At 41.8% G+C, this 17,292-nt stretch overlaps 1 protein-coding gene across 2 annotated transcripts in view; it reads left to right on the top strand.

Moving 5' to 3' along the window:
• Positions 1–17,292, top strand: part of TTC3 (tetratricopeptide repeat domain 3) — a 60,741-nt gene that overhangs the window by 16,838 nt on the left and 26,611 nt on the right. For both annotated transcript variants that reach the window (XM_081908714.1, XM_081908713.1), the window contains exons 11-25: positions 782–836; positions 2,021–2,183; positions 2,279–2,327; positions 3,853–3,955; positions 9,471–9,528; positions 10,035–10,092; positions 10,408–10,483; positions 11,551–11,679; positions 12,339–12,419; positions 13,286–13,398; positions 15,013–15,139; positions 16,028–16,147; positions 16,297–16,398; positions 16,484–16,576; positions 16,823–16,884. In XM_081908714.1, the coding sequence (XP_081764840.1) occupies positions 782–836; positions 2,021–2,183; positions 2,279–2,327; positions 3,853–3,955; positions 9,471–9,528; positions 10,035–10,092; positions 10,408–10,483; positions 11,551–11,679; positions 12,339–12,419; positions 13,286–13,398; positions 15,013–15,139; positions 16,028–16,147; positions 16,297–16,398; positions 16,484–16,576; positions 16,823–16,884 (1,389 nt within the window). The remainder of the gene's footprint in view (positions 1–781; positions 837–2,020; positions 2,184–2,278; positions 2,328–3,852; positions 3,956–9,470; positions 9,529–10,034; positions 10,093–10,407; positions 10,484–11,550; positions 11,680–12,338; positions 12,420–13,285; positions 13,399–15,012; positions 15,140–16,027; positions 16,148–16,296; positions 16,399–16,483; positions 16,577–16,822; positions 16,885–17,292) is intronic.

The following is a 17,292-nucleotide window of genomic DNA, read 5'->3' as shown; positions in this document are numbered from 1 at the left end:
AGTAGTTTATTGGATAGTAAGGAGATCAGGTGCTCAGAGCAAAAACAAATACGATAAATTCCACCAGGTATGACCCAAGCCACCTCTTTGGATCCCAACCTGTTCTGTAATTTCTGTATTGCTTTTCTGTATCTTGGAGGTGAATATTACTCCTTCTCCTTGAGGAGTAAAGATTTTTTTTGGCGGGGGGTGGGGTAAATTAGCATAGACTGCAACTTTACAGAGTGGACAGTCTGCCCGGCTTAGTGTTTTGGTTCAGACTAGACTTGTAGGAATGCTGGATGGTATATTGGACCTTACAGAGATGTCCTTTTCTGTTGACGAAGCCTGTTAGCATTGAACTGTTGCCATGTTGGTTTGGGTCAATATGTTTCTTCGTATCTTCTGAGAGTACTCGGAAGGAAAACCTGGCAGGAACAAGCATTCAAACAGAAGGAATGACTATTGACTGTCTTACTCAGTAGTCAGTAGCATTCAGGGAGGTAAATGTGAAGGGCTTTGGTTCTGCAAGGCTAGGTCTGTGAAGACAAAAATATCCACTCCCCCTGGTGAAGTCAGAATTTGAACGTGGCTTCCCCCAGGAGGAGATGTGAGGTGAAGAATCCTCTGTCTGCTCTCCAGAATGGGAATTCATGGTGAGTGAAATTTCTTCTCTTTTAAAGGCAGAACTTTCTCAGGTTTTTGGATTTAGTCTTGCAGTTTGAAAAGCTTAAAAATGTACTGTATTTCAATGAGAACATTTTTCTCATTCATTAGTATCTTAACTTCTTACTGTTTTCAGAAAAGCCCTGTGTGATGGGAAGAGAGCCATAATTTTGAAGCCCAACTGGCCAAAGGTTAGCTGCATTTCTTTCACAGATCTGTCTTTGCTGGAACTCAAGTCAGAAAACATTGAACATTAACCATTATATAAACAGGAAGCTTCCCTTTTTGAGTTAATTTGACTAGTTATAAATCACTGGGGGATAGATGCACTGTATGCAATAGTTTTATTTATTTAAAAGCATTTCTAAACTGGTTAATATAGAAAAGATCTCTAAATGTAATATATTTGTGAGTAGGTAGGAATTATGTCCTTGGCAGCTTTTTAATTGAAAGGACCCATACCAGTTATTTTTAGGGCATGGTCTCTTTGGGCTCCTTTACCCAATTTTAACAAGTACGTATTAGATTCACTTTCTGCATCTAATGTTCTAAGAATGATCTAATGTTGATCTAATGTAGATGCATGTTGATTCTAGCTTTCTACCATGTGTCAGCATAGGATTGGATCCAGAGATCCTGTCGCCAGAGTTTTGCTCACAGAAGAGGCAGTCCCAGTGACCACTTAGGGAGAGTGGGGAAATTTGATTTTTGCCCATTTCCCATGCATTCCCCAGAAATGTGCTCCCTGGGGTTTGGTGAACCTACCACTTAATGAGAGGTGGTACAGATCGTAGTGTGATACACTATTGGTTCTTCAGGGGTTTAAAAGTTTGAACAGGAGGGAGAGGTGGAGCTCAGTAAAGGAGGGACTACCAACACTTAAGTTTCTACTAGATGAAAATCCCTCCTATTATTTATTATTTATACCCACCCATCTGGCTGGGTTTCCCCAGCCACACTGGGCGGCTTCCAACAGAATATTAAAATACAGTAATCCATCAAACATTAAAAGCTTCTCTAAACAGGGCTGCCTTCAGATGGCTTCTAAAAGTCTGGTAGTTGTTGTTCTCTTTGACATCTGATGGGTGGCCGTTCCACAGGGCGGGTGCCACCACCGAGAAGGCCCTCTGCCTGGTTGCCTGTAACCTCACTTTTCGCAGGGAGGGAACCGCCAGAAGGCCCTTGGCGCTGGACCTTAGTCCAGGCAGAATGATGCGGGTGGAGTCGCTCATTCAGGTATACCGGGCATACTGGGAGCCAATGTAGGGTTGGGCTTTTAGACTCATATGATGAAAATAGGAGTGAAAATGTTTTTATTTGGCAAAACCTGCTCTATTTAGGGGGGTGGTAAGTACTTTGTTCTTTTTTTTTGTAGGGACACTATCGATTCTGTGATTCACTCTATCTCCTGGGGGAGCACAAAAAAGCATTAGAAGCAAATGAGAAAGGCCAAGAGCTGTGCAGAAATAATCCTGAAGGAATTAAGGATCTTATACAGCAACATGAGAAATTTAAAAAGCAAATTGATGAAATGAGAGGTAACTTTTCCTTTTTAAGATTGTCTTTAAATACAGTAAAATACTTTGTATAATAACTTTTATTTAGTGAATCAACTTTTTTATCATTTATTTAGGTGTGAAACAAAATAAACACAGAATAAAGAAGGCAGTAGTTCAGAAAAAGTAAGTTTAATTCTATTTTACTTTATATGTGAAAGTAAATAAAAGTCAAGTAACAACGGGCTAAATTAATATTTTACCAGTACAGATTTGGCACCACTAGGAGATTTTGACAAATTCATGAGGTATAGAAACACTATTTCCTATTAGTAAGAATGCTTCATTAGCACTTAATTTCTGTAAGTGTCAGGCTCTCAAAGATTATCCCTCTTTTAAATTTAAGATAAATTAAACAACAACACTGCATTATGGTTCAATTTAAACAAACACTAAGAAGCTTTAAAACGGTTGGTTGCACATAAATATTCCTTAGAAGGGCATCTCTTTACTTCTTTCCACACATATGGATTGCATGGGCAAAAAGATTTTTAAAGCAATTGAAAGTGTTAATCCACATGAAGTCATGCTCTTAATTAACATGGGTGTTCAAAGAGGGAAATAACCCATTGACCCCCCCCCCCCAGTTTTTATTTATTTAGTTAAAATATCCTTCAGCACTTTCAGAGTGGCTTTCAAAAATAAGGTAAAAATACAGTAAAATATAATAAAGAACAATATAAAGGGTCTTGTGGAAGGGTCTTTGTTAAATTCATTCTGGCAGAAGCTTTATGCTCAGATGTGTTGAAGTGTTATCTGGAGTTGTGGATGCATATATGCATGGCTATAGAGAGGGAGGAATTGTAAAGAGTGAGGTCAGAAGGCAATGGAATGCAGAAAAGTACAGACAGTGATAATTACCTTGTTAAAAGTGACCATTCACCCACATGTTTGTTGCCCTGGTGTCTTCTCTGCTTAGGGACACAGGTGGCACTGTGGTCTAAACCACTGAGCCTCTTGGACTTGCCGATCAGAAGGTTGGCAGTTCGAATCCCCATGGCCGAGTGAGCTCCCATTGCTCTGTCCCAGCTGCTGCCAACCTAGCAGTTCAAAAGCACACCAGTGCAAGTAGATAAATAGGTACCACTGTGCCAGAAAGGTAAGTAGCATTTCCGTGTGCTCTGGCACTCGTCATAGTGTCCCGTTGTGCTAGAAGCGGTTTAGTCATGCTGGCCACATGAGCCAGAAAGCTGTCTGTGGACAAACACTGGCTCCCTTGGCCTGAAAGCGCTGCAACCCCATAGTCACCTTTGAATGGACTTAACTGTACAGGGGTCCTGTATCTTTTTTTACATTCTCTGCTTCCAATGTTGGGGCAGTGTCAATTGTTCTGAAAGCTGCCTTCAGAACTGTCCTTCACTCCCTAGAAAAGGAAAACAGTCCTGTATGCTTCTCTTAAGAGCCCAGCTGCTCTCTTCCTGCTGTAAAGAAGGGATCCTGAACAAAAAAGGTTGCATTTGTAGATACAGTTATTCTTAATGTAAATGTTGCAGAAAACGACTCTTCACATCTTATGATAGGGTGTTGCTTTATTTTATTACCAAAGAATGATGGGAAAAGAATGTTTCCGGATCCTAAAACAATTCATAATCTTCTGGGGACCCCCCTCCCCCACAAGCAATGTGTGTTTTATTTTGAATTATTGGTTTAGTTCTACAGAATCTCCTTCAGTCAGTGCCCAGGAATCAAAGAAATCTGACAATGAAAAGAAAACGCAGCCTGACAACAATCTTGGTAAACAGAAGCATACAAAGGTAAGTTGTTTTCGTTTGCTTGTTTTTAAATGCAAATGCTACTGAGAGCTGCTGTCTGGAAGACAGTGCTGTCAGGAATTTCCTTAAACATGAATATATTTTTCAGGGTTCTTAGGTTCCTGCTCCTTATCTTGCCAACCCTGACTGCTGTCACTTTAACTTTTTGCTGGCAGTGATATAGCCTGGCTTTGTATTAATTTATCTCACTTTAAAGTTATTTGAACTTGGCAAGCAACTAGCTACTTGGCCTGTTATAAGAAGATCTGTGAATGTGACTGAAAAAAGCAACAAACCTTTTAAACATAGCACTTTTAAAATCATGAAAATAGTTCTATTGAACAAAGCCAGTCTTGCTTCCAAATAAATATGCATAGGATCAGCTTTAACTAGGAATTTTTTAGAAGCAAGAGTGGTTGCTACTGGGCGAAAATAGTATTTCTCTATGAGATAGAAAGCAAGCGTCTGTGCTGCTTCATTGGCAGCCATATATATTCTTAATCTGGGAATCTGAAACATTTCAAAGCTCAAATAGCTGGAGAGCATAAGTAATAGCACAGGCTCATCCATAGTGGTTGAATGTGAAGCAATACATAGGGCGCTACCTCCTGGATTCTAGCACCAGTTAGAAGGTCACAACACCAAATATAATACAAATTCCATTTTTGTTATTTATTTGAGATAATGTTGGATATTAGAGAGTTTGCAATTTTGTCTAAATGCAGTAAATAATGTTTCCTGCTAGCCAGTAACAGAAATCCTTCCCTTCGCTTGCAGGAGAAGGGGAGGAGGGCTTAGGCAAGCTTCAGGCTTACTTTTAATACCTGCTTAATCTAAATGCCACACTATGTTTTCCTCCTACAATTAAATGTAGTCATTGTTTGAAGGGGAGTTTTGTCTCTTGCTCTTCAAGAGTAATTTTCTACCCACATGTAATGGTTCTAGGGGTTGCTCGTGCGTGAGTTGCCGCCACTCCTAGCTAGGTTACCTGGTTGAACCCTTTCTGTCTGGACAGCCTTTCACTTCGTGGCTGTCTCAGTCGCTGGCGGAATCCGTCAGTGGGCGTTTCTTGAACTTCTTCCAGCAAAGAAGTTCTTTGACGCCAAGTCTCCTCCTACTCTCCCTGTGTGGAAGTCTTCTGCGCAGGGTGGGTGTGGGCAGCGGAGGACCCGTGCTCTCCCCACTGGTCTCTGGCGAGGAGTCCTGGAGCCTCCTCTCCGATTCCCCCATCTGCCCCCCTTCTCCACTGGTGTTACGCTGATTTCCTTCCCCAGCAGATGGGCTGCCTCTCCCTACTGGGACCCTCTCCGGCATCCCTCTGGAGCCTTCCCTCCGCCTCTAGCTCCGATGGCAGTTCCCTGACACCACATTTCTAGTTAAGATTTCCTGTTATTCTTAATAATTTTGTCCTGGCTTAGCAAAGTCATAAACGGTTTAATGTTGCATTTTAACGTTGTTCAACTCGGCCTTGGGACCTTATGGTAAAGGGAGAGTAGGGAATAATAACAAAAACAACAACCTGCTATTTTTGTATCTTTTTCCTTATCTGCCTTGTGGTCCTTTTTGTTTCTGTTAAGTTTCCCATTATTAAGTTTTTTTGGCTATCTTTCAGCAGCTTCCAAGGTGGCTCATGGTATAATAAAACAAATTTAAAATCAGGCTTAATTCCTGTCCCCAGTGAAAATAGCAGTAAGACAAAAATAAAAGCAACAAGGTACCAGTAAAAGCAGCAATAAGAACAGCAAGGCAGTAGTAAAAACATCTGAAAATAAAATATATAAAAATCCTGGGAGAATAGAAATGTCTTCATCTGGTGCTGAAAGTCCAACAGAATTAGCTCTGGCTGAGCATCTTTGGAGAAGGTTCATGTAGGGCATGGGTAGGCAAACTAAGGCCCGGGGGCCGGATCTGGCCCATTGGCCTTCTCAGTCCGGCCCACGGACGGTCCGGGAATCAGCGTGTTTTTACATGAGTAGAATGTGTCCTTTTATTTAAAATGCATCTCTGGGTTATTTGCGGGGCATAGGAATTCGTTCATCCCCCCCCCCCAATATAGTCTGGCCCCCCACAAGGTCTAAGGGACAGTGGACCGGCTCCCTGCTGAAAAAGTTTGCTGACCCCTGACGTAGGGCTTTTGCTCTTGGTGATTCATAAACTGCCAGTGCATCTTATCTAGTTGATAACATATTACCTAGCTGTAATTCTGTGGATGGGACTCATGAATTTACTTAGTCCCTTGACATCAAGAGGATAGGGTTGCAGGCCCTTCCCGTTACTTTGAGAGTGCTTAACCTGTCCGTCCTCTTTACCTGCCATTGTGCAAATAAGTAGTAGAGTGATGACGGCTGTTCTAGATGAGAGACGTTGGTTGGCTCAGCACAGTTAGCTGAACCTGTGACAACGCATACAAAGGAAGTTAAGGGTGGACCTGGGAGGAGAAAGTGAGTCATTTAGCCGTTTAGAGAAAGGAAACGAAAGAGAAGGCTGTAGACTTGAAGATTGGCAAAGTGCGTATGCAGAGTTAAATTACAGCGGTGCTCCTTTTCAATGGGAGGAAATGCTGGCAAAAGCAAGGTATTAAACAATTATGTTGGGTTTTTATTTGGCAGCCTTTAGGATGCTAACTGGGTTTTGAGCAAGTAATAACTCAAAAACTTACTTCCCGTTCAATTTGAGAGGCTTCTTCTTTAAGAACAGTAGACATATGGCTGCTTCCTGCCAATCAGCAGCAGGGAAGCTTGGTTCCGCATAAACTGCAGCCGGAACTGATAATATCTGAGCCCCTCAGCTCTCTGTTTGGGGCAAGAGTTGGGGCAGGTTCTGTTTTGTTCACCAAGAAAATCTTAAGAGTAGTGGAGCTGCAGCTAGTCACCTTCCTGCCAGCTGCTGAAAAAAAGGAGCATATAAGCCATTTATATAGTGCTTTTAGATGTTCAGAGCACTCCATGTACATTATTTTGTAATTATTACAACTTTGTTATAGAGGTTGTTATTTATTATCCCTGTTACTCAGATGGAGATAGTGGGTGGGCTGAGGGAGAATGGATTGCCTGAGATCCCACAGGTGAGAGGCAAGTGGGGCATTGCATTTTAGCTCTTTCTCTTGTTTACTATGCTACAGCAGCTCTTGTATTAAGGTTTTTATGAACCAGGCAGGTGCAGCTGCACAGAAAGAACCTTCTTAATCTCAGTCGGGTCAGGAAAGGAGGAATGGATGGATTCATTCTGTTGTGAAATTTGATAAAAGCGATCACATTCTGCATTTGAAATGCAGTATCTTTTGGTAGTACCTGGAGTGGGCATGGAACAGGATGAACTGGCCCTAATCTCAATAGATTGGCAGACAGCAGATAATAATAATAATAATAATAATAATAATAATAATAATAATAATAATGTATTATTTATACCCCGCCAATCTGGCTGGGTTTCCTCAGCCACTCTGGGCGGCTTCCAACTGAATATTAAAAACAGTACAGAATCAGACATTAAAAACTTCCCTAAAGAGGGCTGCCTTCAGTTTTCTTTTAAAAATAAAATAGTTGTTTATTGCCTTGACATCTGCTGGGAGGGCGTTCCACAGGGCAGGCGCCACTACCGAGAAGGCCCTCTGTCTGGTTCCCTGTAATCTTACTTCTCGCAATGAGGGAACCACCAGAAGGCCCTCGGCGCTGGATCTCAGTGTCTGGGCTGAACGATTGGGGTGGAGATGCTCCTTCAGGTATACAGGACCGAGGCCGTTTAGGGCTTTAAAGGTGACGATACTGTAACTGGGAAGGTCATTGATTCCAATCTCTCTGCCCTGCTTAACCCAAGATTCTTAGCATACAATCGTACCTTGGATCCCGAACACCTTGCGAGTCGAACGTTTTGGCTCCCAAACGCCGCAAACCCGGAAGTGAGTGTTCTGGTTTGCAGACGTTCTTTGGAACCCAAACATCTGACTCGACTTCCACAGCTTCCGATTGGCTGCAGGAGCTTCCTGTGTAGGCAATTGGAGTCCGCGCCTTGATTTTCGAACGTTTTGGAAGTTGAACGGACTTCCAGAATGGATTCAGTTTGACTTCCGAGGTACCACTGTGTAGGAATAATTAATACCCTGCACCAAGGTAAAGGGTAAAGGGACCCCTGAGCATTAGGTCCAGTCGTGACCGACTCTGGGGTTGCTGCGCTCATCTCGCTTTATTGGCCGAGGGAGCCGGCGTACAGTTTCCGGGTCATGTGGCCAGCATGACTAAGCCGCTTCTGGCGAACCAGAGCAGCGCACGGAAACGCCGTTTACCTTCCCGCCAGAGCGGTACCTATTTATCTACTTGCACTTTGACATGCTTTCGAACTGCTAGGTTGGCAGGAGCAGGGACAGAGCAACGGGAGCTCACCCTGTCACGGGGATTCGAACTGCGACCTTCTGATCGGCAAGTCCTAGGCTCTGTGGTTTAATCCACAGCGCCATCTGCATAAAATTTGGTAAATAGCAATAGGTAGATGGAAGCATAGGTAGATTGAAGCATAGGTGCTGATATATCACACCCTTTTTCACTGTGTGATCAGGAAAAATAATCCAAAAATGGGGATATACATGAACAGAGTTGAAGCTTTGAAGTTCCCATCCTTTTCTATAGAGCCAGGTTAAGAGGCAGCAAAATCTACCCCCTCCCTATCTTGAGCACAAGGATCACCAGGGGTTGTGAGCATGTTTAGCCCTACCCTAGCAGCTTCCTGAATGCATCCATTTGCTTAACTTCATGTACGTGGGTTGGTTGGGAATTCACTCTTGCTGGGGAAAAGTGAAGCATTCCTGTTGCACATGCATAGGCAGTGATGGCTAAACCTGCCTTCCAGTCCTTAGGTTAGGCTGTATAGTTTCCTCCTAAGTTGTATTATGCCAGTTGGGTGTGTTGGGCTTCAGTTAAGAGTACACAGAGATGCTTTGCATTCTTCCCCAGAAATCTTTACCATTTGTAACTGTAATCTGATTTAGCAAGTATTATAACATTGCCCAAATCCCCGCGGTGGGGTGCGCTCCCGTTGCTCGGTCCCAGCGCCTGCCAACCTAGCAGTTCGAAAGCGCCCCCGGGTGCAAGTAGATAAATAGGGACCGCTTACTAGCGGGAAGGTAAACGGTGTTCCCGTGTGCTGCGCTGGCTCGCCAGATGCAGCTTGTCACGCTGGCCACGTGACCCGGAAGTGTCTTCGGACAGCGCTGGCCCCCGGCCTCTTAAATGAGATGGGCGCACAACCCTAGAGTCGGACACGACTGGCCCGTATGGGCAGGGGTACCTTTACCTTTACCTTTATAACATTGCCAGCCTGCTCTGAGCACAGTTAGACAGTTAAGGAGATTTGGAACTCACAGCCTAAGATGCCTTCCTGGTAGAAGCATTTGAGTTCTTCCATTTCCATGGCTGAACACGCACAACACTTCATATCAAGGAAATCTATTCAGGTGGGTGGTTTTAGCAACACGCCCCTTTCTGGTGCGGTGGGAGGAAATACTCATTTTTTAATCTTTTTACAGGTAGCTGCTAATACCTTAACTAAAGAAAACAAAGATCGTCTTTCAGATATTTCGTCAGGTAAGTTAAAATAAGTTAGACCATATGTGCTCCATGGTATGGATACCCCAAAACATAAGTGTGTCAGGCAGAGGCGCTGACTTGGGTCTCCCAATGTGGGTGTCGAATGTTGGCACACACTGTGCTGTAATGCTTCTCCATCATGTCGCGATAGCGACTGGATCAGGGCCTCCACACACTGGTCCCTGCTGCCCTCTGTATCTGGTGCCTCCACACACAATTCATTCCATTTCTGTTCAGCAATCCTTGCATCTTTTTTGTCTCCGAGTGTAGCTTGAAAATTATTGCATAGACCAGGGTAAAGACATCAAAATTCTCAGAGTCAGCTTTGTACAGCGCTAGCGCATAACAATCAGTTTCTAAACGTTAGCATGTTGCTTTTTTCAGCCCTGTCAAATTTTCAGCTTCTTTGTACAGTTCCTTGAAATTTTTGATGCAAAGTGTGTGCTTCTTTTTAAGGAAAATAACCAGGTTCAAAATGATTTTTCCCCTCCCCCTCATGACAGGGCTGAGGGAAAATCCAGGAAAATCCAGGAGCAAAATGAGTGACTTTGAAAAGACAAGGTATAGTTTCTCTTGCATTATAATAGTGGAAATACTTTCAGATTCAGAACTTCCCTTTTAAATGTTTTTGGGGTTTCACCTTAACACTTTTATTTATTGTAGCTTTCATACCTGGGTGTCCACATTTTTTTATTGGCCGTTATAGCTGAGGGGAGGAAACGTCACCAGGGCACTGGTCCCTGGTGCACATGAGAGGTTGGGGACAATCCTTGCTTCCCAGGGACAAGTTTCCCAGGTTGTGGTTTTTTTAGAGCATGAAATGTGTGTGCATTTGAGTTATTAATGACAAAAGTAACTGTGTTTTTTTAATTCCAGAGATGAGCTGAATTCAAAAACTGATTCTCAGAAATGTCTGGTCAAACAGAAAGCTCCCTGTAGTACTGTGCAACAGGTAACAGATATGTAAAAAGCGTGGCATTGCAAATTTAAGAGTTTACTGAATGTCAGGAATGCTGTTTACATATGGTTGGTGAAAGGCACGTAGAACATTATACAGCAGCAGCCTCCACTGAATATTTAAAACCAGGCAGTTTTTCGTTATGGGATTCTGTTCATGATGTTGCCTTCACATGTACAAGTGAAACACAGCACCAAGTACTTTTTTAAAATTGTGGGCTGTATCTAACACTGCAGCTCCACTGGTGTGCTATACATCCATGCCTGCAGTGGAGCTTTCTTCTGTCCCCTGGGTGTGCTCAAAATCAGCTCTGGAGGGTTCAGGGACACTGGAATATATTGGGGGGGCACGTGGAGGAAGGAGAGGAAGTCCTTTTGTGCCAGCGGAACCCCACGGGTGCAGCATTGGACACAAGCCCTTGTTGGCAGGTTTCCTAGTCTCAGCTGGGATCTCTTCCTAGCCTGAAGTCCAGGGGAAGACCACAATACATTATGCCAGCTGCATAAGTCTTTACCCACTCTTAATTGCATGTTATGTTTGTAGTAGTCTTCAGACCAGACTGCAATCCAAATTGAGATGATAGAGAGCTATATGCTAACAATTGTACAGTTCTTTCTGTAAGGAACAGGGTGGGTTTGTCTGAAATGGGAGCAGGGGTATGAAACATTGAATTTGTCATGAAAGTTCTTCCTTCTTAGTGTACAGTGGCATCCTGGCCCTGCTCTTATTCCTGGAGGAAAGGGGCAAGTGGGTCCTTATAAACAGAATAATCAGATCATGGGAGTGACCTGTTTCTGTCTCCGCCCCCTTGACTTTTATCTGTGTTGCCAGCTTGGCATAGTACATATTTTGTAGGGATTATTTGAATAGTCTCAAGGTCTCCTGGGTTTGTTTGTGTTACAGTTTGTGTGCCATTATAGCTCCCTAACATTGCTGCAGCATTAACATTTGAGTAAGAAATAAAAATGTGAAATATTCAATTCAAACAACATGTATTACTGGTCTGATAAGCATAATGTTTTGATAAAGGAAACAAAGACAACATTTGTTGATTTCTGCAGGGGACATTAGTACTGTCATTGAAGAGTACTGTAGAAGATGGATGTACATCATTGATGGATCAGCGCTTTCACAATGCTGAACAATCCTTTGCACGATTGTTAAATATTCTAGATCCAGCCAAGCTACAGGTAATAGGAAGAATGTCATGGTCTGCTCAAGATAAGTTTTACCTTCTGTATATGTTTACGGTTCTTTTAAGCATTCCTAAGAAAAGGGTAAAGGTTAGTTTTATTAAGTACATCCACTATTATATTGTGCTAAGTAATTGAAATTTCTGGAAAACAGAACAGGAAATATGCAAAATGGTTTTTCAGTGACTCTGAAATCCATCTTCCAGGTTTTGTGCATTTTGTGTAGACAAAGGGAAACTGTCTCTCTAATTTCTGTGTCATAGTAAATTATAAAGGCAAAGTAACTTATTTCTACGATTCAGTTCTCTGTAAGGCTAAGGGTGGCATCCAACATTAGAAATAATCAGCATAAACGAATTGAAATCAGTGGGCGGTTACTTAACTATATTGATTGCAGTCTACTCTTTAGTACGACCTGGTTGTAGATCACCCTAGGTGTTTGCAAAACGTTGGGTTAAAGATTTATGAACAAAGTAATCTTGTCTAGGATAGGGATCAGATGCAGTTGAGCAGACAGAAACTGAATGTATATAAAGTACAGGTTCCAATGGATACAATTCTTTCTGTCAAGTTTTGTTAACTTGAGGATGTGATTTTTAATGACAATCCATTTTTTCTTGTCTTCTCTTTCTTATTATTTTTTAAACTTGATGCAGCCATTGAAGTTTGCTATTGTTGATTATGTCGTCATCCTCTATGGCTATGCTACTGCTCTCCTTGGAATAGGGCAGCCTGAGGTAAGATTCAAGCTATTACGTGTTGGCCAGGGCCCTCCTGCCAATGTCTTACTAGAACAGTGGGTGGCTGCTGACTTAGCTAGCACAGGAACTAATAACTTGTTCCCATCTAAACTGTTTGCAGGGAAATGCCATCTTTTTTATTTGTAACAAATTTCAAAACTTGAAGTCATGAAGTTGAACCCATATGCAAATGTTTTGTATAAATAATCTTCTTCAGCTTGAACAAATATTTTATCCATATGTTCAGTGAGTTGTGTGCAGTCATGGGGATATTGTTTTATTTTAAACAGAGTACGAAACTCAAGAACCCAAGGACCTGTAGGCAAGGAGTCGGGAAACTTAATGACTGCTATCCTGACATGAGACAGAGATTATGTAACATTTTTATCATGCACTAGGGAAGTCCACATTTAAATTTCAAAATCTAAAAGTAGCCTACTTCTGCAGTTCACGTCACTGTGGTGGAAATTTCCAAGAAAAACTTTCAATCATGCATAGTTCTGTCCCATAGGTACCTATATTTTTTGCTGAAATGCAGTCATAGAAGGCAAATGTATCAGTTTATTTTACTTCGGAAGCCTTTTGTATCCTTGTGGTATTAGTAGCCTTTGTGGTATACTGCACGTATTGAAAACAAAAATGGTCTGATTTACCGTATCTACGAAGGCATCAGATGTCATTCTCAAAATTCTCAGCCTCAGTTATTTTAAAATGACTTTACCTTTAAAGTTTAACATGCTATCCCAAGAAGTCTTGAAATCTCCATCATGTGCTGTAACTATTTTTGCTTTACATTTCTTTTGCCTTTTGCTGTTTTGATTGTGTTTGAAATTATTATCAAACCGTTTCATTTGTTTTCAAAGGAACTAACCAAAGCCAAAGACTATTTCAATAAAATAATTGAGAAGTTTGAGAAAGTGAGATTTGATTGCTTAGCACATTATGGAATTGGAAAAGTATATTTGAGACAAAATAGGTGAGTATAATATGTTGATTTTAGAAATTGAGCTCATTTGTTCTTTAAAAACCTTATCACTTAAATACCTTGTCTGAGGACAGTTCTTGCACCTCTTGAATTTGTCCATTTCACATTTACTCTGATCGCACTAGAAAAAATAGTCAGAGTGGAAGACCAAAGAGGACAAAACTTTTCTATCATATGTGTGAACTCTTAGAGAGGAATTCAGAAATTTCATTTACCTATTCAGTTGTCCGCTAATACTGCTCTCTGTGAAGGCAGGCTTGAGATGAAATCTATGTTTAGTGAGAGAGTTAAAAATATGCCTGTGGCCTTTGCTCAAACTGGAAAGAAATGTGATAGTCAACAGTTTTGCTTGATGGCTTGGTGCTGTTTAAGATGTAGGGGTCACTCATAATCAAACCTCCCTCTGTACTGACCCCTGGTCAAGGAGTTTGACTTACAGCATGCAGTTAAAGTACCATGGGTTGGAGAAGACTCCCCCATGGCTTGCTTTTCTGACAAGGAGGGAATCTAAGCCATTGCTTTCCGCTTCCCCTCAGTGGCTGTTTTCCGCCTAGCAAATGGGTTTTTACTCCCTCTAATAACTTGTGAGAAGCTGTCTGGGAGAAGAGGGAAGTATGCCCTTTTGGTCTAGGGCAGGCATGTCCAACAGGTAGATTGTGATCTATTGGTAGATCACTGGACATCTGTGTGGTAGATCACTGGCTTTCCTCCTCCCTAAAAAAAGCTACACAATTAGACCTGAATCCCTAAAAAATGGGCCTTCCTCCTTCCTCTTCCCTAAAAAAAAAAAAGCTCAACAACTTGACCTGAAGGGGGGGGGGTTTAACACTGAGAGTAGAGCGCAGTCTCTTGGGAGTTGGCTACCCCTGCTCTAGGGAAAGCAGCTGTTGCCAAAAGTGATCAGGAAGCAAGCAAGATGAGTAAACAATCGTGGCAGCCCTCACCGCTGCACTACTGTGTCAAGGTGAGGGGAGAGTGAGCATGCTTGACTTGAGCTGCCTCTTCATTTTGAAAAGGACTATGGAATCCAGAGTTGACGTTTACTTACTGTTAGAAAAACATATGAACCTACCTGGACCCTGAGATCATCTTCTGAGGCCCTTCTTTGTGTGCCTCCTCCTTGAGAGGTCCAGAGGGTGGCAACACGAGAACGGGCCTTCTCTGCAGTGGCTCCCCATCTGTGGAATGCTCTCCCCAGGGAAGTTCGCCTGGCGCCTTCATTATACACCTTTAGGCGCCAGGCAAAAATGTTCTTTTTTAACCAATCAAGTTGACCTGATTGACATCCTATACCCTTTTAAAATGTGGCTCTTTTTTGAGGGGGGGGGTTAATTGGGTTATTGTTCTTATTTTGATTTTATATATGGTGATCTTTTCTGTGAACCGCCCTGAGACCTCTGGGTATAGGGCGGTATATTAAATAAATAAATAGCCAGAACTAAAAATTAAACCAGCCACAATTACTTCCCATTTTAATATTGTGTTTGGGGTCCTGGGGAGAGGAATGACACTCATCTTTCATTGGATTCCTAAACACGAAACACACTGACACTTGGGACGCTTGGATATAGCATGTGACGTTGAGTCTTTTGGCGTTCATGATAGGTTTTCAGAAGCTCTGGACCAGTTTTTGAAATCAAAGACCATGGTTAGTCATAAGATTGTGCCTGGTGTATTGACGTGGCCTTCAACTTCCATAGTTATTGAAGAGACAAGAACAGAAAAATTTCAAGTAAGTAAGATTGTTACCTTGTAAAGCTAAACAAAACAAAACAAAACCCACTTTGTATATAATTTGTGTGGTGGCTGTCCAGGATAAGTTCTGTCTATATTCTGAGGACTACATCAAGGAACAAATTGGTAAAGCAGAGAATCTTGCATTCATCTTCAGTGGAGGTGAGCATACTTGAGTGTGTGACTCTATCAATCCTTTCCGATATAAGGATTGCCCTTAGCAATTGGGAATCTAAATACCTGCTAAGGGTCCCTGAATGGCAAGGAAGTCTTTTGAGTGACTTGCCAGCTGCACTGAATATGGGATCTTTGTAGAATACCTCAGTTTGTCAGCTGAATTGTCCTGCCATCAGAAGTTGTATTTAGGTCAATTCACTTATTTGTACCTTCATCACTGAGATTGCCCCTGAGTCCTTCCTTACAGAACAAAATTAAAGAGCAATAAACCCATTTGCTTTGTAGTTTGACAGCGGAATGGACTACTTTGGAAACCTTCGTTAGAGGTTTATCAATAGAGCTTGGGTGGCCATCTGCCAGAGATGTTTTAGCTGTGATTCCTGCATTGCAGGGGGTTGGAGTCGATGCCCCATGGGTCCCTTCCAACTCTATGATTCTGTGAATCTATGAGCAGTACTGCGTGACTTCATCTCGCATCACTGTAGTCAACTTTGAAAGCCTGGCCTCATACAGATGGGTTGAATTCCTTCCTACCTAACAGGCAGCCTAATATTCTGTGGGGTGGAAAACAATAGAAAGTGGAAGAAATTGAAAGTTGAGGAAATGATGAATATTCAGTATTCTGCTCGATTTATAAACATGCACACTTGGTAGTACAGAATTTCCAGGGAAGATGCTACAATATTTAACTTGCTTTGCTGCTTCATAGGTTATATTGCAAGATCACATTGAAGAATGCAGATTTCCTCCAGCTCCACATGCAGTTTGTCGCTACCAGCAGTGCCAAGCGCAGAAAATAAAAATCTATTTTAGCGACCCAGATTTCAAGGTAATGTGAAGGTTGTTGAAAAGGATCGTCAGATACTTTTGATTTAGGTGCACTTTCTCTTAAGAAGCTTATGCGGAATATGTTTTGAATATTCCTAATATAAATGTTGAACTCACAGTGCTCACTTATCTGTGATCTCCAAACTTTAGGGTTTTATACGTGTTACCTGCTGTGAACAATGTAAAGTGGAATTTCATGTAAGCTGTTGGAAGAAGTTGAAAGCAGCAAGATATACAGATAAAACTGAAAAGGTAACATCAAATGTTTAATGCTTTACTTCTGTAGCCTCTGTAGCGAAATCCTACCCACAAGTCCTTTTTCTGCTCACATCCACAGGACTTCCTTCGAGAGCTATGTTTCACTCCAGATTGTAGCGGTCTCATTTCTAATATTGCTGTCTTCAGCTCCTCTGGTTTAATCAAATGTGAGGTAAGAATTGATTTCTGGTTGGTATTTTTTATAATATAAATACTAGAAATGGAATTAGATGAAAAGAAACCTTTATTATTACCTGCATTCAACATTTCCAAATTTGTTGTCATACTATATAAATTTCATTTTTGTTTCTTTGCTTTGACCTAATGTCAAAACAGTATTTTATTTTCCACAATTATAATAAAGCACTGTTACGGAAAATAAATCTTTGAAGCTCCCATTTTTCTTTTCTCCTCTTAGTATGAAGATAAAATAAAAAGCAAGAATCCTCCAAGGCCCATTGTTAAACAGGAATGCACAAGGTAAGTTTCCTAGCTAGTCATATAATACTAGCAGTTCGTTTTCAGAGTGGCTGACACAAGATGGTAGTCTCATTGAAGAACATGGGGGTTTGTATCGCCACCTGTTGTCCAAGGCAGGAAATATTCAGAGTAGGGTAAGGCAAATTGGCCAAAATGGTCTCTATCTCGTTTTCTGGTTAAGGGAGGCTTTTGTTTGCTGGAAAGACCTTACTGGATACATTTGGATACTTGAAGGCCTATTCGCATTTAGTGTTGTGATGACCTTCACATAAGGATTGCCGCGTCTGCTATGATTGATACAGTCAGGCAGCACATTGAAAGGCTGGCTGGCTGACTCTCTCTCTCTCTCGGGAGCTTCTGTCATATCTTAACAGGCCAGGAGACTTACCTTTCCGAGAAAGAGTGGTA

This window comes from Podarcis melisellensis, assembly GCF_964234715.1.
Source record: "Podarcis melisellensis genome assembly, chromosome: 4".
In the NCBI taxonomy this organism is placed as follows: domain Eukaryota; kingdom Metazoa; phylum Chordata; class Lepidosauria; order Squamata; family Lacertidae; genus Podarcis; species Podarcis melisellensis.
Note: the sequence above shows the minus strand (reverse complement) of the source record. Positions and strands in the feature narration are given on the sequence as shown.